The sequence below is a fragment of the Sus scrofa genome, chromosome 9, assembly GCF_000003025.6.
Source record: "Sus scrofa isolate TJ Tabasco breed Duroc chromosome 9, Sscrofa11.1, whole genome shotgun sequence".
Taxonomy (NCBI): domain Eukaryota; kingdom Metazoa; phylum Chordata; class Mammalia; order Artiodactyla; family Suidae; genus Sus; species Sus scrofa.
The window spans coordinates 99,409,614-99,433,042 of NC_010451.4; the positions used below are offsets into that span (position 1 = coordinate 99,409,614).

Here is a 23,429-nt window from a genome sequence, read left to right on the forward strand (position 1 = left end):
TCTAAAAGATTTACCATGAAAGGGCTTTTATCATTTGTTTCACAAGCCACAGAGACCAAATACTTCCACATTATTGATTGTTAGATAAACTTTCTCATATTTATTTAGCCAGGAACTTCAAGAAAAACTGCTTTGCTTTCTCTTGTTTTATTGCTTCAATTCAAATGTCACCCTAGTAAAATAAAACAAATATTGTCTCTTAAAACTTAAAACTTCATTGTCTGTCTGAACTTGAGATTGCATTGCATTATTCTCTTTGTCTTTGAATTTGGATAAAAAGAAAACAAAAACACAACAACAACAACAAAAAGGCACATAGAGGAAAATTCAGTCAAGATCCTACCCACTCTGGGAAGAGTGACCATTTTTTATGTGTCTGTGAGCTTGGAGAGCAGGTACATGGTGTCCTGCAAACCCTTCTCTCCTTTAAGTCTAAGTCATTGTAGTTCAAGTGGCCCCTCTTACCTGCATTTGAAAAGATGGGTAAAACTCAGCTAAGGATTGCCAAGAAACTTTGGCATGGAATCAGTCCTACTACAAACTTCTATTTCTAACTAAACCAATTAAAAAACAATGGCTGTGGACACCACAAGACCAGAGTCAGCCTATACTGGAGTAAAAGAGTCTGACTCTGGAGGAGACAGAGTCAGGTATACTGGAGCCCTTCACAGCCCCTGGGAGCAGACTATTGCTCGTCCAATAAATTGCTTTGCTTAGTTGAGTGGACTTAGAATGTGTTAACATTATATTAATACATGTTAACTATGAAGAAATATTTTAAAAATCAAATACAGAATCTCAGGAATTCTGGCAGATTTCCCAACATTTTATTAGGTTTATGGTTTTTAATGCTAGAGTATCTTTGGTGTAAGTTTCCTTGTGATTAGTACATTAAAATTATGCTCATAAAATATTAGCTATGTGCATTCAAATGCCTTTTCTATTCCTTGCTTTGTAAAGAAATTGATTATTTCACTGGACTAACCAAAATCATGTTATATATAATATGAATATATAATATATATAAATATATGATATAAATATATAATATAAAATATATAATTTTTTTCTCCTTCAGTTCTGTGGGACAACTTGTATAGCCAAATAATATAAAGTACATTTTTCAATAGTTTTCTTGAAGAAAGTAAAAAGGCTGTATGATAGCACTGCATTTTTTAATTCTGAAGTATTTTTTAATAATCAGGAAATGTTAATTGTGTTTGACACAAACCCAAATATATTTCTATGAAAAGATTTTTAAAATGTACGTTATTTTGATCATGTGCGAACTACATACAGTCTGTTATATGAGTTATGCTGGTGTTATCATCCTAAAGAATAAACTCCCAGTGGAAAAACAGAGTCAGTCAAAATGCATGTGAGGGGACATCAATCCAAGAGACTAAAAATTTTTGAGCTTTCTTCCGGATGGGTGTGCTAGTGACTGATATGGCTAAATTGAGAGACAGTTACCAAATACAGTTACTATCTTCAGCATGGTGTTTGTGTCACATTTTTTGAAGTGAGGTAAAAATAATTGGGTGTGTATGATATACTGTGATGGGCACTTGAGAAAATAATACATTTAAAGTGAAAAAGAAATTCCTTAGCTAAGTGTCACACTGATACACTGCAGAAAACTCAATGTAACTTTTAAAAACTAGGCACTTTGCTTTTATAGAGTGCATATCACATCCACTCTTTTAGTTCTTAGAGTATTTTCTGAAAATATGTCCAACTTCCTAAATTTAATTGAATTGGAGGTAGAACTACTAGTAGTTGCCTAGGTACATATTAGCTGCTGTAGTTGTTTTGTATGTGTGTGTATTTCTACACAGATGTCATGATTTGTTGTAATTTAGTGTTTAGAGATATCACCATTTTCTCTTTTAAATATTTGTTAGGAACACACAACTCCAGAAAGCAGAATAATTGTGGGTTTCACTGATTTTGAGAATGTGTTCCCACTTGAGTTATTCAACTAAAACTTCACAGGTCTTCATCAAGTTATCACGAGTCTAAATTTTAATCTTTAAAAGCAGCTAATAATATTTAAGAAGTAAAGTTAAGAACAGAATGACTTTCAAAAGGAATGACTATTTCAGAAAATTTCTAGGTTCTTTCACTAATTCACACTTATCAAAAGAGGACCTGACCTAACAATATTGCTTTGTTTGCAACGAAAAGAATTAAAGGGTATGGTTCAGGCTAATATTTCTTAGCATAGTAACACTTGGCAGGTGAACAATAGTGTCTTAGGCAGAGTGCTGTGTTATGGAGGAATTAGATGGGGTACCATTCCACAGCCCAGGACCCAAGTACCCAGATCCAGTCCTAAGTTATTCATTATATTCAATATTCCAAAGTATAGTTTTTGCTAAAATTTCTCAAATTTTTGTTTTTTCTAATGACTTTGTTGATAGATGTGTTATAATTGCCACTTTTTTTAGTTTAAGCATATATTTGTGTAACAAATCTGTCCTTACTTCAAACAGAGTAAATTTATAGAAAGCTGTTGCCAGACTTTGAAAGTATGTGTGCATAGAGAAAAAAATGATGAGTTCTTGAATTTTAACAGAAAGAGTCTTTGAATATAAAATCCTTTTTAAGGATTATTTGAACAACTAACAATGTTTTTCTACATTTTTTAGAATCATGCTCCTATAACAACAATGAAAATTTCATCTAAAAAGGTAAAAACAACTCATTTTTACTTTCTTTGCATGTAAAAATTTTACTATTGTAAAAAAATATATTTTATAATTTCTGAAAAATTAGTTTTAATATTAGAAAAATAGCACTGTTCTTGGTATACCACACACTAATTTTAATATGGAATTTACTAGCTTTACCGGAAGACAAAAAAGTTTATTTTTGTATATGAGTTCATCAGAGTAGAATATATACATATATACTTAAATATACACACAATAAGATAATAAAAAATTTTGTATATCCTGTAATCTCAAATGCTACAGTGTATGATGCCAACTAAAATAAAGATAATCTTTGTGAAGGAAGAATGTAGCATTAGCATTTGGGCTACTATAACATCACACACATTCTCAGGGACTTGGAATGAGTAATCAATCCCTTTTTGAGTTCCTGCTGTTGTCACAAGCTTGAAATGTGCAATGCATTCTTTCTATTCTGTGCCTATTTCTAGGTAGGTGCTGTTTTTTAGGGTTTATAAGTCATTTTAAAAATCTGTACATTTCAAATTTAAGCCATATCAGGGTTCAGGATTTGGGAAAAAATAGTTTACTATGATTATCAGAAATGTGTGATCATCTAATCTGTACCTGAACATACAAATACACAACGATTATGAAGAGGAAAAGCCCAATTCCAATCTACATGTGCAAATCATGCACCACTCCAGACCCCAAATGTGTTATCTCTAAAACGAAAGTTCTAAGGGTCAAAACAGTACAGTCAAAAATGTAGTAGGCTTCAGAATGAGACTGACATGGATTTAAACCCAACCAGACTATATTATAAACAAATTATTTAACTTCACTGATCTAAAGTTTCTGCCTCTGCAAGGTAATGCTTTCCTTACAGATGAGTTAACTTACATAAATTGCCTAAAATAATGTGGGTCTTTGGTAACCGCTGTTTATAAGAGCCTAATCCTTATTTTTCTTGGAATATGGAGTAAAGGTTTTATGTGTTAGCACAACTGATGATATAATTTTAGTGTTCTTCACCATACTTATTCTCTTATACATGAAGAAGTGTTCCACAGTTGGTCTTCCACTGTTTTCACTTGACTAAATTTTTATGAGGAAAAATAAATAGGGTAAAGGAAGCTAAAGATCTCATCTGTAAAAATGTTTGCATGGTGCATAACAAACATTTTCCCAAGTAACAAGAAGCCATTCGTCATTTTCCCTAATGTCCTGGGGAGCTGAACCCAAGTGAGAATTGCCTTTGAAGACAGCAGGGAATCGCTTTGTTTATAGTAGTTTAATGGAAAGAGAAAGAATCAGAGCAAAATTCAAAATGGAGACAAAGCCATTTGTGTGACAGAGTAGTCCAATATACAATTATAGGTTTCAGCGCCTCATTCAGCTTGTGAACTTGTAATTCACAAGCCATTCCATTAAATTGCAATGTATAGCACACACACATGCAGGAAAAAGTATTAAATTTATTTCAACATCTTATATTATAAATGATTTTAAATATTTCGTGAGATGAGTTGGATTCAGGGCAGGATAATTATTTGATTTGGGGTGAATTCATTTGCACAACTGCATATTGCATTATTTTTTCAGTGTGAAAGAATTATAAATTGCCAGTGGAATTTTATATATATTTAAATATTGTGAAGTTAGTACATTCCGTACTGCTCAAACTAAAAATTTTATTGTCCATTTTATTCTCCTTTATTCTCTAATTTCCTTGCATTCCACATAGCAGAAAATAGATTAATAAAATAGATAATTTCTAGAGTGAAATTACCTGTATCCTTTCCTCAAATAAACAAGTTTCCTTGAGGAGTTCCTTGGTGGCCTAGAGGTTAAGGATTTGGTATTGTCACTGCTTTGGCTTGGGTTTGATCCTTGGCCTGAGAACTTCTGCAAGCTGTGCACACAGTCAAAACAAAAAACAACCCCCCCCCCCGGGTTTCTTTGAAATATTTTAATGATGGTTTCACTATATTGTTTTTAATATACTCAACATTTATTTCAAATATTTCTAGAAACATTATTGTCAAAACATGTAATTGTTTTCTTACCATTTGAATGTCTCAATTAGGGATCAATAATTTTCAGCCTATTCCTGAAAAATTCATTGATCCAAATAAAATAATTAGACATAATAGAGTGAGATGTGATTCAAGTAATTAATTGGAATTGAAATGTATAAATTGATGGTTTGATAGTTTATAGTAGATACTGTTACTTAATATTTGTTGAGTACTTAGGTACCAGAAACTATTTGAAGCATTTTATGAGGAGTTAGCCCTAATATTTAGTTCTTACAGAAAAAAATCTGTGGATGGAGTGCTGTAATATCCAAATCTTACTAAATAGGAAGCTGAGATTCAGAAAAACTACCCAGCAAATTTGTGGTACCTGGGATCTGAGTATCAAGGGTCTGCCTCTAGAACCTGGTAAACCAATGGTGCCCCACTGATTTAATTTTAAATCTTTTTATAAGTTAAAGCGTGTGTGTGTGTGATTGTGTGTGTATGATGTGTGGACATGTACATGTATTCCAGTTACAGCTTAAAAAATCTGTTTTGGAGTTCCCGTCGTGGCGCAGTGGTTAACGAATCCGACTAGGAACCATGAGATTGAGGGTTCGGTCCCTGCGCTTGTTCAGTGGGTTAAGGATCCGGCGTTGCTGTGAGCTGTGGTGTAGGTTGCAGACGCGGCTCGGATCCCGCGTTGCTGTGGCTCTGGCATAGGCCGGAGACTACAGCTCTGATTAGACCCCTAGCCTGGGAACCTCCATACGCTGCAGGAGAGGCCCAAGAAATAGCAAAAAGACCAAAAAAAAAAAAAAAAAAAAAAAAAAAATCTGTTTTAAGTTGAATTAAATAATGTCAGTCCTTTGTAAAATGAGGAGTGTGAATTAGAAACTTATTCCTTCAACCCCTGAGAACCATTTTATGCACAGCTAAAAGAATTGGAGAAGTATTATAGTAAGCTCTTGACACCATACACATGAAGGGGGTGAAATCTTTATTTTTGACTTAGGCTGCTGAAGATCTCTGAAATCATACAGAAAGTTTAAAACATTTTTAAATATAAATACAGTCTTCTAAATAATTGAAAAATTGCTCTAATGAATAATATGTCATTTTCAAAGACATGAAAAAAAAAATGAAACTTTAACACTATTTTTTCTAAACTTAAAAATGCCCTTTATTTTAGCCTTGACTTTTTCAAATTTACAAGGTGATGGGTTGCCAGACTTGAAGAATAAGAAAGCTCCATTGTGCTTTGCCAGGAGACAGCAGTCAAAGAAAAAAGCAAACATCATAATTTAAATCTGTAATACATTAGCTCAAATCTGAGAGAACAATGAATCCCAATGTCTAAAAACACATTACCATTCTACATGGTGCTCTGAGCTTTTCTTTTTTAAACAGGAAAGTGGTAATGTTATAGGCATATTAAGGTAGAAAAACTTTATTTATTTTGGCTTTATACCTTCTGTACTTTGCTTCTCATTTTTGGTCTATTTCAAAATGAATCCAAGAATTTGTGGGCATATATTGTAGTGTGTTTCTGTTGAGTCTTCTTTTAACTTCCACATGTGAAATAAATCATCATCATTCTTCTAATAGCAACAGTTGTATGTGAGCTCCAATGAAGGACTTTCCCAAGTGTCTCTGCATCGCTGCCACATCTATGGTACAGCCTGTGCTGACTGCTGCCTGGCAAGGGACCCTTACTGTGCCTGGGATGGCCATTCTTGCTCTAGGTTCTACCCAACTGGGAAGCGGTAAGTACTGAATATTCAGCTAAAAATCAAAATTTTGATAACATCAGACAATTGAGCAGTACTCCACATCATTCGAATCATTTCTCTTGAAGTATTCTGTAAAAATGGCACTAAAAGTAGTAGTTAAGTTTAGCAGCATATATAGTCTTTGAATAAAGAAAATGGATATGATATTCTCACAGATATGTTGGAATGTAGTACTTTGGAAAAAACTCCTTTCTCCTTTTAAAGCTCTTCTGCAACACAATCCCCTACCTGTAATGCCTCAAATATTTTAAGCAATATTAACTTTTTTTCATATTACCTAATTTTTATCTTGTTTTATCTGCTTCAGGATATCCTTAAATCTTACTTTGCTTGCATTTCCCTGTGCTGCTCTATTTCCCCTACAGTCAAATGCTTGTCCTAGTTTAGGCAACAGGAGCATTGCTCCAGAAAGGGTATTCTGAATGCTTCCAAAACCTTGATGACTATGCCTTACTCCTTAGAATGGTGACTGTGTGACTGCCGGTTAGATAAGAGAGTAAGGCAGTCTAAGGCACCATGCCTTTTATACAAGCAAAGACAGGTAGGAAACTCTGAACTAACTTGTACCAAGTTGGAAGGAATCACCAACAGTGAAACTATAGAGCAAAGAATACACAGAATTTAGAGTCAGCCAAGATCAAAGCTATTTTTGGTCAAAGTTTGATATGGGTCATGATGGGTGATAGGGCCAAAATCTATAAAACATGGGTTCATCAGGAGAGAATAAATAAGACCAACCCTGAGCACCAATGATCTTTCAAGTAAAATTACTGGGGTGAGGGTGCTTTATAGCTCCTTTATCCTCTATTATAGATATAGGCCTCAATGGACTTGATAGATTAAAACAGCCCTAGCACTTCTGCATATTAAGATGATTCTGATTCTTCTGAGATTCTTTTCTTTATTTCTTAAACAAATTTGTGTCATGAGACAATTATTTGCCAGGTAATGTTGAAGAGCTCAACATGTAACTTGAAAGATAACAGCAGAAAGAAAAAAATCTCTGCTTTCAGGGATAATAAATTCTAGAGGGGGGATACAGACAATAAACAAATAAAGAAACCCTCTAATATATTAAATAATGATAAGGTCTATCACTTTTAAAAGTGCAGAGAAGGGAGATAGGAGATGGGGAAGTAGGAGATTGCACTGTTAACTGGGTGGCAAGGGGAGGCCTTACTGAAGATGTGATATTTGAATAGGGCTTGAATGTGGTGAAGAACAGTTCAGTGGCAGTCACGGAAGGGCTTTTATACAGAGTGAAACGGAAACTGCTGACGGTTTTTGAGCACATGAGTGATATTATTTGACTTAAGGTTTAAGAGGATCATCTGGTTGGGTTTGGCTAGGATCGCAGCCCTGGGGTAGGAAAAGGTGGGAGGAGAGGAGATAGAAGACATTTAGGCTACTAACTAATGTTCCAGGTGACTGTAATGGTGGCTTACAAAGGTATGACAGAGGCAGAGGCAACAAAAAGTGGTCTGGATCTGGCTGGGGATCACAGAATCTGTTGACATATTCCATGTAGGAATGTTAGAGAAATAGAAGACTCCAAAATGAGCCAAGTTTTCAAAACTGAGCGTTAGAAATATGTACATGTCATTTCCTGAAACAGTGAAGTCTGTGGAAGGAGCAGGTTTGTGGGGAGAAAGAAAATGTTACGTTGATGATGCCTGAAGATATTCAAGTGGAGATGCTGAGTAGGCAGAAATATGAATCTGGAGTAGGGAGAAGAGCTAGATAATTTTAAAGTGTTCTCTATTAAAGACATTGGTGTGAAAATAATTCTCTTTAAACCAGGAGCCTTTAGTCTATGTTCAAAGACCCGTGTTCCTCTATGTTTTTTGTTTGTTTGTTTGTTTTTGTTTTTTAATTTAGTCAGGAAGCCTATGGCTTCTTTTCATTTCTGCATAGAATTTCTGGACTTCATTAACCTGAGATCTTCTGCCTGCACTGGGCTAGTGTTCAGAACCTGGGCACAAAATGTGAGAGAAGCAAATTCCAAATAATCTCAAATAAAAAATGATTTTTTTTATTATCACTTCGGGTATTTTTGACCATATTTGTTTTGCACTCACAATTATGATTGCAGTGACATTTAAAAATTATTGCCATGACTGTTGGTAAGGCTATAATACTTTCTTGGTAAGCAGATCTACAAATTGGTATATCTAACACTTAGAATACAATCTTCAAACAGATTTAATGCTGAGGAAGAGTGAAGCACTACATTTTCTAAGAAAGGAAGTGATACGAGAACCACAGAGTGAATCTTACCGTGGTCCTTTAGGCATACCAGCCTATTCTATGACATGAAGAAATTGGAGATTAGCATTCATTCCCTGCATAACTTTCAGACTTTGGATTTGACCAACAAGCATTTTTATTTAACAAACAAGAAATATTTCTTTCTTTCTTTTTTTTTTGACCATGCCTGGGGCATGAAGAAGTTCTTGGGCCGGGGATTGAACCCTTGCCATAGCTGTGACTGGAGCCGCTGCAGTGACAACAACAGATCTTTAACGCACTGTGTCATAAGGGAACTCCTGTATTATGTACATCTTTAACAAAGATAGGAATTTTTTAAATTTTGTTTATAGTCATTTCTCATTTAAAAAAAAAAATTTTTGTCTTTTGTCTTTTTTTTTTTTTTTTTAGTGCCATACCCATGACATATGGGGGTTCCCAGGCTAGGGGTCTAATCAGAGCTGTTGCTGCTGGCCTACGCTAGAGCCACAGCAATGCCCAATCTGAGCCACATCCACAGCTCACGGCAACACCAGATCCTTAACCCACTGAGAGAGGCAAGGAATTGAACCTACAACCTTGTGGTTCCTAGTCAGATTCATTTCCACTGCTCCACGACAGGAACTCCAAGAAATATTTCTCAAGTAAATTATATGTTATATGTAGACTGTCATTGCGTATTTGAGATATTTTTTATAGTATTGAAATTCTGCTGAAATGACCTGATTCATGTGTTCTCATATTCTCTCACCTATTACCATCCAGTTAACCTTTATAAAATGTATGCTTAAACACAGACTCCACATTGTTATCCTAATATCACAAATCATGATTTTAATCATACACTTGTAATAAACAAAGAACTGAAACTTTCTTGAAAGTGTTTAATATTGCAGTACCATGCCTGTTATTAAACCTTATATCATGGGGTTCTCTACTAAACTAATAAATAAACTCAATAAAGTTACAGGATACAAAATCAATATAAAAGATTTGTTATGTTTCTATACACTAATAACAAACTAGCAGAAAGAAATTAAGAAAACAATTGCATTTATGGTAGCATCAAAAATAATTAAATTTGTAGGAATAAATTTAATCAAGGAGGTGAAAGAACTCTACCTTGAAATCTGTAAGACACTGATGAAAGAAATGGAAGACGACATAAAGAAATGCAAAGATGGAGCTTCGTGTCGTGGCTCAGTGGTTAATGAATCCAACTAGGAACCATGAGGTTGTGGGTTTGATCCCTGGCCTTGCTGAGTGGGTTAAGGATCCCGTGTTGCTGTGAGCTGTGGTGTAGGTCGCAGATGCAGCTCGGATCATGCGTTGCTGTGGCTCTGGTGTAGGCCAGCGGTTACAGCTCCTATTAGACCCCTAGCCTGGGAACCTCCATATGCCATGGAAGCGGCCCAAGAAAGGGCAAAAAAAGACAAAAAAGAAAAAAAAAAAAAAAGCAAAGATATTCCATGCTCAGGGATTAAAATAATTGATATTGTTAAAATGTCCATACTACCCAAAACAATATTACAGATTCAAAGTAATCCCTACCAAAATTCCAATGACATTTTTCACAAAAGTAGAACAAACAATCCTAAAAGGTATATAGAACCACAAAAGACCCTGAATAGCCAAAGCAATCTTGAGAAAGAAGAAAAAAGATGGAAGACTCACACTCCCTGGCTTCAGACTATACTACAACATTATTGTAATCAAAGCAGTATGTACTGACATAAAAATAGTCACATAGACTAATGGAGCAGAATAGAGAGCCCAGAAATAGACCAGGCATATATGGTCAGTTAATTTACAGCAAAGGAGATAAGAATATTCAGTGTGAAAAGGACAGTCTCTTCAATCAATACTGGGAAAAATCTAGATAGCTACATGCAAAGAATGAAATTAGACTTCTGTCTTACACCACACACAAAAATGTACTCAAAATGGGTTAAGACTGGTACATAAGACCTGAAATCATAAAACTACTGAAAGAAAACATAGACAGTAAGCTCACTGACATCAATCTTGGTGATGAGTTTTTGAATCTGACTCCAAGAGCAAAGACAACAAAAGCAAAAATAAATAAGTCAAATAACATCAAACTAAAAAGCTTCTGCACAACAAAGGAATCCATCAACATAATGAAAAGATAACCTTCTGAATGGGAGAAAATATTTACAAAATACATATCCAAAAAGGAGTTATTACCCAAAATGTTTAAAGAACTCATATAACTTAATAGTAGAAATACAAATAATTTGATTTAAAATGGTCAGAAGATCTGAATAGACATTTTCCAAAGAGATATACAGTTGGCCAAGAGGCACATGAAACAATGTTCAACATCACTAGAATGGAATGTAAATCAAAACCATAGTGAGGTAACACCTCTCACATATTAGAATGACCGTTAGAAAAAAGTCAAGGATGTGGAGAAAAGAAGACACTTGTGCACTGCTGATGTGAACATAAATTGGTACGGCCACTATGGAAAACAGTTTGTAGGTTTCTCAAAAAATTAAAAGTAGAACTATCATGCAATCCATAAATTCTACTTCTGAGTACTTATCAAAAAAAAAAAAAACAAACACTTATTCAAAAAAGATATATGTTCCCCCATACTTACTGCAGCATATTTTCTTTTTGTTGTTGTTGCTTTTTTGGTCTTGTTAGGGCCATACTTGCGACATATGGAGGTTCCCAAGCTAGGGGTCAAATCAGAGCTGTAGCCACTGGCCTATGCCACGGCCCCAATAATGCCATATCTGAGCTGTGTCTGTGACCTCCACCACAGCTCACAGCAATACTGAATCCTTAACCCACTGAGTGAGGCCAGGGATCAAACCCACATCCTCACGGATGCTAGTTAGAATCATTTCCTCTGAGCCATGACATGAACTCCCTGCCGCATTATTTTCAATAGCAAAGATGTGGAAACAACCCAAAGTCCAAAAGTCCATTGATGGATGAATGGATAGAGAAGATGTGGTATATGTGTCTGTATATATACAATGGAATTCTGTTCATCCATTAAAAAAATAATGGAATCTTGCCATTTGTGACAATGTTGTTGAACCTTCAGGGCATTATGCTCAGTAAAATAAATCAGACAGAGTGTGATCTCACTTATATGTGGAATTTTTAAAACATCAACAACAAAAATCAAGCTCATAGATACAGATAACAGATTTGTGGTTGCCTGAGTTGGTGGAAGGTGGTAGGAAAAATGGGCAAAAGAGAGGCAACGGTACAAACTTCCAGTTATAAAATAATTAAGTCATGAATATGTAAGGTATAGAGTGGTGACATAGTTGAAAATTGCTAGGAGGGTAAATCCTAAAAATCTTCATCACAAGGAAAAAAAAAAACTTTTGCATCTAACTATATAAGGTGACAAATGTTAACTAGATGTTATTGTGGTAGTCATTTTGCAATATATACAAATATCAAATTGTACATCTGAGTCTAATATGTTATATGTTAATTATACCACTTTTTTTTAAAAGTACAGACAGTTAAAAAAAAAGTATCATGATCTGAAAAAAAAAGTAATAATAATTTAAAGAGCTATCTCGATATCTGGCAATGTCCTAATTCTATCACTAGAGCCAAAAAATACTTTATATATATATATATTGGTGTGAGGTTTTATTTCATTGTGAGTTTTTTTGCAGTGGCAATGCCAGATTCTTAACCCGCTGAGCTGCACAGAAACTACTCATGGTGGTTTTGATTTGTATATGTATAAGATATTATTTTTTTGAAATTTTTTAACTTTTTTTTTTAGTCTTTTTAGGGCTGCACCTGTGGTATATGGAAGTTCCCAGGCTAGGGGTCAAATCAAAGCTACAGCAATCCAGAATCTGAGCTATGCCTGTGACCTACACCACAGCTCACGGTAATGCCAGATCCTTAACCCACTGAGCGAGACTGGAGATCAAACCTGAATCTTCATGAATACTAGTCAGGCTCATTAATGCTGAGCCATGACAAGAAGTCCCATAAGATATTCTGTGGCTTATGCTTGCATTCTGGGAGTTACATTAAAAATATATATGCTGCTTTAAAGTCTCCAAATTATTCCCCAAATTATTTAAGCATATAGTTACAGTGAATGCAAGACATGTTTGCTGCATGATTGTCTCCTAAATTCCCATATGTAGAATTTACTTTCTTTAGAGATTAAATAGTAATAATGCAAGTGATCATTGGAAGTATTTTTCATTAATCTCCTTAAAAGTGTTAACTTACCTGGTTTTATTTCAATTGCACTATTTAACTGGAACAAAAAAGTCACTTAGAGGAATGTGTAGAAATGAAAAACAAAAACATGTCCTTTGCATGGAAACAGAGAAGAACAGTTATACTTGAAAATCAATGGAGGCTATACTGTGACATAGTAAAGTTAAGTATTATTTGCTCAGTAGTTTCTTTAAAAAAAAAATGTGTTCAGAATAAACAACATAAGCATTTTTTGCTTTCCTCTCAAGTATCTTTAAGTATTTGTACGTTTGTATCAAATTTTGCAGTTTAATCTCATTCTGGATTCATAAATGTAGTTAGAAATTTTATTTTAAGACAAGATAACCAGTTCAGTCTTCAACTAAATATCTGCTTTTTACACAAGAAAAAAATGATTTCCTTGTTTATCCAAAAGAATAGACTCTAATAGAGGAAACATTGACATCTTGAGCTAAATTCCCAATCCTACATGAAGTAGAATATCACTCTGTCTACTAGCATGCTTGCATGATGCTATATGCCTTTAAGGGAATCTAAATGTATAGAAAGCTCAGATGACTCTTTGTTGTTGTCATGATTTAAGCCAAGCCATAACAGTTTAAATTTAACCATTGAAAAAAATGTTTGTGTAGATGGCTGAAAATGACCGGTTCAGCCGTAAGAGCTGTAACTTAAGTCTCATATAGTATATACTCACAAGTTAGCTAGTAGAGTAACCTTGTGACTTCAAAATGTAGTGAATATAAAGCAGTAAAACTTTGATATAGGAACTATTCTAAAACACAGTTTGTAATTCCAGAGACAAGAATAACTTCCATTAGTTTGTGTGTGTGGTTGTAAAGAAATACAGTTTAATAAGGATCATGTGACTTTTGGGAAAAGAATACATAAGTGACACAAACTATATATATCTCATATTTTCATAATTAAATGTGTATAATCCATCAAGTATATAAACTATTGACAATTTGCCATAAGCTTAAAATGATTTTTTTTATCAATGACTTTGAGATTAGTTTTGATTTGTAAATTTTATAATTCCAGTGTGATTTTAATATTTTCCTTCTTCTTACTGAATATTTTAATTTATAATTAGGGTAAAAATATTAAGAGAGACTTAGCTAACCCAGTTAAGTGATATGCTCATCCATATATATTTATCATAATCAATTTACCCTGAACTCCCAAATTTTTTTTTTTTTTTTTTTTGGTCTTTTTGCCTTTTCTAGGGCTGCACCTGTGGCATATGGAGGTTTCCAGGCTATGGGTCTAATTGGAGCTGTAGCCACCGGCCTATGCCAGAGCCCACAGCAATTCAGGATCCGAGCCGCAGCTGCGACCTACACCACAGCTCATAGCAATGCTGGATCCTTAACCCACTGAGCAAGGCCAGGGATAGAACCCAAAACCTCATGGTTCCTAGTCAGATTCGTTAACCTCTGAGCCACGACAGGAGCTCCCTGAACTCCCAATATTTAAAGAGCATTCCCTCCCTTCTCTCTTACAGCAATGTCCATAACCATGATTCATTACAAAGAGATATTTTTTGATTTGTGCCACCATGTAATGCAGTCAAAACTAATGTAAATAATGAATATGACTCTAGAAATTAGTTTAAAAATAATTTAAAACTTTTATTTAATAATGACCAACTTAACAAAGAATGTAACTAAATTTTTGAAATGCTTCAGTTGGTGATAGATAACAGCTAATTGCACTGAATGAACCTTAATTGTATCCTGAATAAACTTTTTAAAAATTTATAAGAAATATTTTGGGGACAAGTAGTGAAATTTTAATATAAATATATATTATATAATATTATTAAATAAATACTGATATCTTTATTATGATAATAATATTATGTAGGGAAATTACTTATGCTTATGTATACATTAAAGGGTAAAACATTATATCTGCAACTTAATTTCTAAAGATTTTCATATTTGTGCATACACAGTATATACATGACATATACTTACATATGAGAGAAAAAATAAGTATGTCAAAATACAGCAACTTCTAAATCTAGGTATACCATCATTCACTGTACTCATATATCCACTTTTCTGTAGTCTTAAAATTTTTCAAAATAAAAACTTGAAGGAAAATGCTTATTCTAGTAAATGAAAATTTTGCTTAACTTTATGTTAAATATTCATGTTCTTTGTGCCACTTGTTCTGGAAACTTTTACTGTATCTGGAATGGGTTAGAAAGTATTGACTTCTATAAGAAAAGTATACTTATTTAAGAAAAAATAATGAGGTAGCTGCTAGTGTGTTTATAGTTTGGAGATTGTCATCTTAGAAAATTTTGTAGGAATATCTCTAAATAAAAATTTACACCGTTAATTTGGAATCTAGCCTTTACCCAGGATGTGCACATAATAGTAGGTTCATCTATCACAAGTGGTAGATGGGGAGAGGCTGAATTAATTTGGATTGAAAACAAGGTTAAGTTCCCACACTGTCTTTGAAGTATTGAACAATAAGTGTCAGATAATCAGGCCCCTTTTCCTTATGAAAACTTAGGCAATCAAATAATTGCAAATTTTAAAATATAGTCTTTTAAATGTGATATAATTTTCAATGTTAATTCTAAGTCATTTTACATATTTCTACACTTTACAGGAGGAGCCGAAGACAAGATGTAAGACACGGAAATCCATTGACTCAATGCAGAGGATTTAATCTAAAAGGTATTAAAAGTGAGAGTGGTCAAACTTGGTAAAGAGTAGCAGTGTTCCGTATCATATTTCTGTGAGGGTAACCTCATAATAGATTAAAGTATGTCATTTTGCAGAGAGATTCACTATAAAAATGAGTGGAATTCATATATTGAAATTAAAAATTAAATTTTATTTGTATGTATACCAAGCATTTTGAAAATCAAAAGTCTGGGAACAAAACTTGGGGATGTTATTAGCATGTAGGTCTTTCACACAGATAGTAATTATTGATTTTCTTAGCTATTATTTTCTTTCTGAAGGAAAAAAAAATACTTATTTTAATTTACCACTGAAGACAAAAATAACACTTTGGTTTTTTTTACTGTGGTAAATTATATAAAAAAATTGACTATTTTAACCATTTTAAAATGTACAGTTCTGTGGCATTAAGTATATTCACAGTGTTGTGAAACCAGCATCACAATCCATGACCAAAGCTTTTTCATTCTCCCAAAGGTAAACTCTATACCCATTAAACACTAACTCCCTCTTCTTGCTTCCTCAGCTTCTGGCAATCCTGTTCTACTTTCTGTCTCTATGAATCTGACTACTCTAGATACTTAAATAAGTGGAATCACACAATATTTGTCCTTTTGTAACTGGCTTATTTCACTTAGCTAATGTCTTCTTCAGGGTTCATTAATGTTGTTACATGTGTAAGAAAATTTTTTCTTGTTTAAGGCAGAAACATAATCCAATGTGTGTATATATCACATTTTGTTTATCTCTTCATCCACTGATGAACACTTGCACTGCTTCCACCTTTTGCCTATTGCAGATAATCCTGCTCTGAACATGGTTATACTATAGTGCCTTGTTTTTACCATTTACAGCTACTCCATATACTTTTGGCAGTCCAGCATTGTATCTTACAGTTAATTTAATTTCTTTCTCCCCATCCTGACCTGGAGAGATCTTGTTATTACACTTAGTCTACTAATTCCCTCCCCCACCTCCACCCTACCAACAGAGGTGCCTCCAGGCAGACCTTCTTCCTGGTTCACCAAGATACTACAGAGGTACTGTTGCTAACAATTAACACAGAGACTCCTGTTGCTAATCTTTTTAAGTCTGGATGTTTTTTGTTTGTTTGGTTTTTTTTCAAGAATGACTTTCTTGTTTCTGACTACACTAACAAGAAGAAAATTAAGCCACATTTTGCTTAATTGTTCCATACATCTAATTGAGGGAGTAAATCCAGATTACTGTTTCTCTATTTACTAAGTATTTTGTAAATCTGTACGTCAGTTCTTCATAATAGTTGTAGTAGTTATAGTGATAAGAATATTGACAGTGAAAGTAATGATGAACAAACACTGATGTTGATTTTGTGTCTCAATCTGAGCTAAGTGCTTTTTCAGTGGATTATCTCACTTAATAATCAAGAACTTGTACTAGGATCTATTACTATTCCCACTGCTTTATGAATGAGAATTCTGTCCGTATTTAAGCTACCATATAGTTATACTAAATACTCTTCCTAGTTTAAGAATTTCAGTAAAGAATCTGTCTGGGGAGTTTCCATTGTGGTGCAGTGAAAACAGATCCGACTAGCATCCATGAGGATGCAGATTCGATCCCTGGCCTCACTCAGTGGGTCAGCGATCCAGTATTGCCATGATCTGTGGTGTAGGTCACAGACTCAGTTCAGATCCCGCATTGCTGTGGCTGTGGCCAGCAGCTGCAGCTCCAATTCAACCCCTATTCTGGGAACTTCCATATGCCATGTGTTTGGCCCTAAAAAGTGGAAAAAAAATAATTTACTAAGATAGGATACTTGTGAGAGATGCAAGCAGGCAGGGCAGGCAAGGAGGCTCTGCCCTGAGGATTAGGTGGGATAAAAAAAGAAATAAATAAAAATTAAAAAAAGAATCTGTCTGAAAGTATGTTTTAGAACCAAGTAAAACCGAGACACAGAGATTAAATAATTTCTGTGAGGTTACACAGCCAGTGCTGGTGAAGTAAGGATTTTATCTCAGGCATCTCTGATTTCAAACTTTTTCTCAGCCACTGCATCTCACTGCACCCACTCCTTGCTTTTTTCCTTTTTCCAGTGTTTATAAACTTCATCTATATCACGTTGAGTATGGAATTTAGGAGTAGAATGAATCTGACTTCATTATTGCTTGGCATTTACTAACTAGGATATGTTTCCTCATTCTCACAGCTTAATTTGTTCAACCATGAAAAGGTGACAAAATTCATAAGGTTGTTGTAATAATTCAATATTCAAGGTGATGTTAAATACATTTTTAATTAAAAATTAATTCGTTTTACACATAGTTGATTTACACTGTTGTGCCGATTTCTGCTATACTTTAAATGCATTCTTGTATAGACATTGATTCCTTTATATCTTTGTCTCTTTCCCTTTAAACAAACCAGGTAAACAGTGTGTAATAGTCAGCTTGTTAAATGATGAAGACTAGCTTTGGGGGCTGCCATAGCTGCTCACAGTTTTATAGAGAAATAAACATTCATATAGGAGAATATGCTTCAAATTCCATTACTTCTCTTTCATTCTCGCTCCTTTTATTTTTGCTCTTCAGCATATAGAAATGCAGCTGAACTTGTTCAGTATGGAGTAAAAAATAATACCACTTTCCTTGAGTGTGCCCCTAAGTCTCCACAGGCATCTATCAAGTGGTTGTTACAGAAAGACAAAGACAGGAGGAAAGAGGTGAGTAACACAGCAGAACAGCAGTCAATCAGGGCTTTTGAAAAAGCATTAAATCACCATCCCTCAGTGAGGTTCAGATTAAATGAAAAAGGAAAGACATATGAAGATCCTTTAATGTATTTGGGATGACAAGTGCCACTTTCTTTAAAATCCTTTGTCCATAGAGTTGATGGATTAATTAGAATTCCTCTCTGCCTGCCCACCTCTATAACACAATGATTAAAACAAGAGCTTGGGCATTCAGATGGGGGTATTAATGTGAGGAAGCACTTGTAAAAGAAACAAATGTGTGCAAATCCAGAAGCCAAATTCTCACACAACAGCACCTTTGTATGATTCACAGGATAAAATGGGCTTTTAAAAAACGTTCAGTTTTCCTCAGAAAGAAATTACACTAGACTATAGCCTTTATGGTAAAGAGCATTTTTCTGCTATGTGGTAAAGCTGTTTCCATTGCTTTACTGTTCATCACTCTTGGGGTTTTCTTAGGTAGAATGTGAAATCACTATGGGACCATTGCCTTTATATAGTGATTTGTAAAAAAAAATCCTAGATTTTCAAATAAAAGGACACTTACATTAACATTTCATCAGTGGTAAAGACTCCTTTAAAAGGGAAACAATGTAAAATAGAATAGGGTGAAATGCTATAAATAATGAATTCTAAAATATTGATGTCAAATTGTCCTGACAAATAAGAAGATATGAAGAAGTATGTGTATATATATATACACACACACATACACATGTATATACACATAAGTATATATGTGTGTATATGTGTGTGTGTATATATATATATATATATATAGCTTTAGTGTAGCATAAAATGCAGTGTATTAGCAGTACATAATACAGTCTGATGGAGTGAAGGGAAAAATTGAGGCTTCTGCATTTGTGTGTATTCTGTTGTATGGTGTTCACATACCACATATAGGTTAATAAAGGGTATGTAAAGTGAATACAACCCCAAGCTATAGAACATAGGCATTGCGTCAGAGTTACTGAAAAAGGTGTTGGCTCTTTATGAGAAAATACTTTTCAACTCTTAGACCTATATATCCAAAGATGCTATCAGCTATTCAAGAAATTTTGTGTCCTCTGTCACTGGAATATTAAATGATTGGCTGATGACAACTTGCATAAGATGAGACTTAACTATCTGGAAGAAAGATGAGCTAGATGGACTTCTAGGCCTGTTCTTGCCCCAGAAATCTGTAATACTAAAAAAATTAATTTTTTCTTTAATAAAAATATTATTTGAAATCTATTTTCTTTGCTATTAAACCTGTCATCAAATAAGTCTTAAAATGTCACCAGTCTATTTTTTTGTGTGTGTGTCTTTTTTAGGGTACACCCGCAGCATATGGAGATTCCCAGGCTAGGAGTCAAATTGGAGCTCCAGCTGCCAGCCTACACCACAGCCATAGCAATGCCACATCCGAGCTGCGTCTGCAACCTACACCACAGCTCACAGCAAGTGCCAGATCCTTAACCCACTGAGCAAAGCCAGGGATCGAACCTGCATCTTCATGGATGCTAGTCAGATTTGCTTCCACTGAGCTACAACAGGAACTCCTAATTTTAAATTGATGTGGCATATAAAAATAATTTCCTTACAAGGTAATGGGTAGTTGTCATAATGTATGATTATTATTATTATACAGAGACAATTCTTAGGCTAGAACATGACATATAGACATGAACCATGCTTCTATGAAAATAGACTTGGTCTAGATATCCTGTGGAAAAAAAGGCAATATGACTTACCAGAAATTTGTGTCCACTAAGAAGGAAAGCTGATTAGGACTCAATGCTTTTGCAAAATTTGTGAAAGACAGCAGTATTCTCTCTTGCTGGTCATATCTTTCTAGACAATTTAGAGTTGGGTTTTCAGAATTTTGTCTCTCTTTTAGGTCAAGCTGAATGAAAGAATCATAGCCACTGCACAAGGACTCCTGATCCGCTCTGTTCAGGATTCTGACCAAGGACTGTATCACTGCATTGCAACTGAAAACAGCTTCAAGCAGACCATAGCCAAGATCAACTTTAAAGTTTTAGATTCTGAAATGGTGGCTGTTGTGACAGACAAATGGTCTCCATGGACCTGGGCCAGCTCTGTGAGGGCTTTACCCTTCCATCCAAAGGACATCATGGGGGCATTCAGCCACTCAGAAATGCAGATGATTAATCAGTACTGCAAAGACACTCGGCAGCAACATCAACAAGGAGGAGAATCCCAAAAGATGAGAGGAGACTATGGCAAATTAAAGGCTCTCATTAATAGTCGAAAAAGTAGAAATAGAAGGAATCAGCTGCCAGAATCATAATGTTTTCTTAAATGGGGCTTATGCTTCCATTAGTAAATGGCCTGTCTTCGATGATTAAATTTTGAACAAAGAATCTTGTGCTTTACCCAGGGGAAATTCCTGAGAAAGGTGGTTACTCACTCCTACGGTGAATGTTACATGAACTGAAATGAGCATGCATTTTCTTGTATAATATTGACTAGCACTAGACATGGCATGGTCCTTATGGTGCATATAAATATTTAACTTAACCTAGATTTTATTTATATCTTTATTTACCTTTTCTTCAAAATTATTATGGTGGCTGTAAAACTAGATTCTAACATCCCTTAATTGAATGAGGGCTATAACCTGATCTTCCTGCCTTGCTTTAAGGGTTTAACTTTCTAATTGTCAATCATTTGTAGGAAAAGACAAAAGCCAAGTTCACAGTTCTTACATAGAAAAGTTATATCGATGCATGTGACACAGTAGTTGTCAAAAGAAATGTAGAACAGGAAAAAAAAAAGACAAGGAAGAGAGAATCGAAAAGTTGTATAAAACATGAGTGATTCATAAAATGATAATGTGGAGTTTATATGCTTCTAGTGAAATGTATTTTTGGTTACTTTTAAGACGGTAAAAATTGTCAGTTGCTGATATCTGTTATTGATCTCTGTTCTCTTATTTCAGGAAGATAAAAAGGAACCCTTACTATTAATATCTTTAAATTGGTATTATATCAGTGAAACATTTAATTTTATATTCTTATGTTACCATCTTCCAAAAAAAGAACTTTCTTTTTTGAAAGTTATTTAAGTTATTCTAGACTCAAAGAATATGATATTACACAGTGTAATTGATTAATGTGTTTATTCTAATTTTCTAGTCTTGTGGCAAGTTAATTCAGAAGAAAAACTTTGAAATATCAAACTTGTGTATGAGACCTGAAACTGTCAAAATGGAAGGAAAAAAAAAAAAACAAGGTAGAAAATTCAATTTTATTGACAGAAATTTATTAAAAATGTGACTAATTTTTAAATTTCAATAATTTCAATGATTAACTCACTTTTGTTTCTTTACCAACCTTAGATATCATACTGAATTTTAAGTCACCAATTCATTTTTTTTATGAATTGTGTCATATATGCTGAAGAGATTCTCATTTTGTGGAGAAGTGAAAAAAATTCTAATTTGAACAAAGTTATTTTATTTTATTTTAAATGAATGTTGGTACTTTATGTTCACTGGTATATTAATACAAACGTGGTAAGTTTGTGAAAATAACTATCTTCTGATTGTATGTTTGAATCCTTTTATTAGAATAATTTAATATTGACTTTTTTACTCCAAATAACAATTAAATGGGAGAAATATGAAAATTTTCTTTGAATCCTCATATTTCTTTTAAAAACACAACTTTGGCTTTTTTACTTTATATACTTTTAAAGACATTTTCATGTTTCCAGGTGCAAACAGAAATTATATAGCTAATCAAAATCTAGTACAAAAGTTTTATATGTAGTTAACAATCCATGAAGAAGTCTAAAGTGTCAAGAACTAAGATTATTGTCAAAATGAATGTATCACTGACAGAATCTAAGAATATGATTTATTATTTAAGTGTTGGTAAATTATAATCTTATAAGAGGAGGCCTCAATGAGGCAAAAATAGCAGTTAACATACAAAACATTAATATTGTTTATTCCAAAAAACTATTGAATAAAAACTATTGTGTATGATTCTAAAGTAGTTTCTAAAGCAGTTTATTATACAAATAGTTATTTCTCTTCTCATGCACAAATAGAAATGTGTATAAAGCCAAAACCACCTTTTGTGTTTATGGCCTATCTATTCTATTTATAGAGTTGAAAGTAAAATTGTTTTAGACTCAGAGGATAGGGTAAACTATGCAAGTCCCCTTCCTTCATGTAAATGCCAACTGATTGACAATAAGGATGTTTAGTTCTATAATATTATTTGTGCTATTTAATACCTTCTACTTTGAACATTATTAAATTGTATATACTTTTACTACTTTCCTTTTAAAATTATAGAAATTCTTCTTGAACAACACTGCCAAATGGAAAGAAAATTTTTTTCTGAAAAATATTGTTAACATAAACTGAATGTTGGTGGTTGATTGGTTGCTTTTATTTTGTGTAGTTTAACAGTTCAGTGACTTGATATGTTTTCCATTTGGATTGTACATAAAACTTCGTAGAAATGCACTTTTTTTTTCAAAGTGTAGTTTTGTGAATAGGTTTTAGCATGATGAAACTGTCATTACAGTGAATGTTCATTCTGTGTAAGAAAATGTAGTTAGCACAGTAATATTTAATTAGATATTGGAGAAATCATGTGCCTGGCAAAATAAAATATGTTGAATTCCCAAGGATGTCTTTAACTTTCCTTTTTATTGTAGGGTTTATAATTGCTTGTTGACAGGATAGAATCTACTGACTCTTGAAATTGTTTTCTTTTTCTAAGTTTTATTTATTTATCCTTTTTTTGTGACAGAAATATATCTAGACATTTCGAAATTCAAAAGTCCTAGAAAGATATACATGGAAAATTCTTCTTGTATTACTGTCTCCTTTATGCAAATCCTACCCACAAGCATTCAGTGTTGTCAAGTTCTATGTGTATTTCCACATTTTATGCACAGCAAGCATCAAATTTGTTTTCTCTTTAGCAGGTACTGTTTATCCACTCACATCTGTAGACACATACTCAGACTTATGTCCACAGTGG

At 33.8% G+C, this 23,429-nt stretch overlaps 1 protein-coding gene across 3 annotated transcripts in view; it reads left to right on the forward strand.

The window, feature by feature from the left end:
* The window catches only part of SEMA3C (semaphorin 3C), a 318,035-nt gene extending 294,965 nt beyond the window's left edge, over window positions 1-23,070 (forward strand). For all 3 annotated transcript variants that reach the window (XM_021063487.1, XM_013979789.2, XM_021063488.1), the window contains 5 exons: window positions 2,652-2,693; window positions 6,305-6,462; window positions 15,610-15,677; window positions 18,257-18,387; window positions 20,303-23,070. In XM_021063487.1, the coding sequence (XP_020919146.1) occupies window positions 2,652-2,693; window positions 6,305-6,462; window positions 15,610-15,677; window positions 18,257-18,387; window positions 20,303-20,716 (813 nt within the window). In that variant the 3' untranslated portion in view covers window positions 20,717-23,070. The remainder of the gene's footprint in view (window positions 1-2,651; window positions 2,694-6,304; window positions 6,463-15,609; window positions 15,678-18,256; window positions 18,388-20,302) is intronic.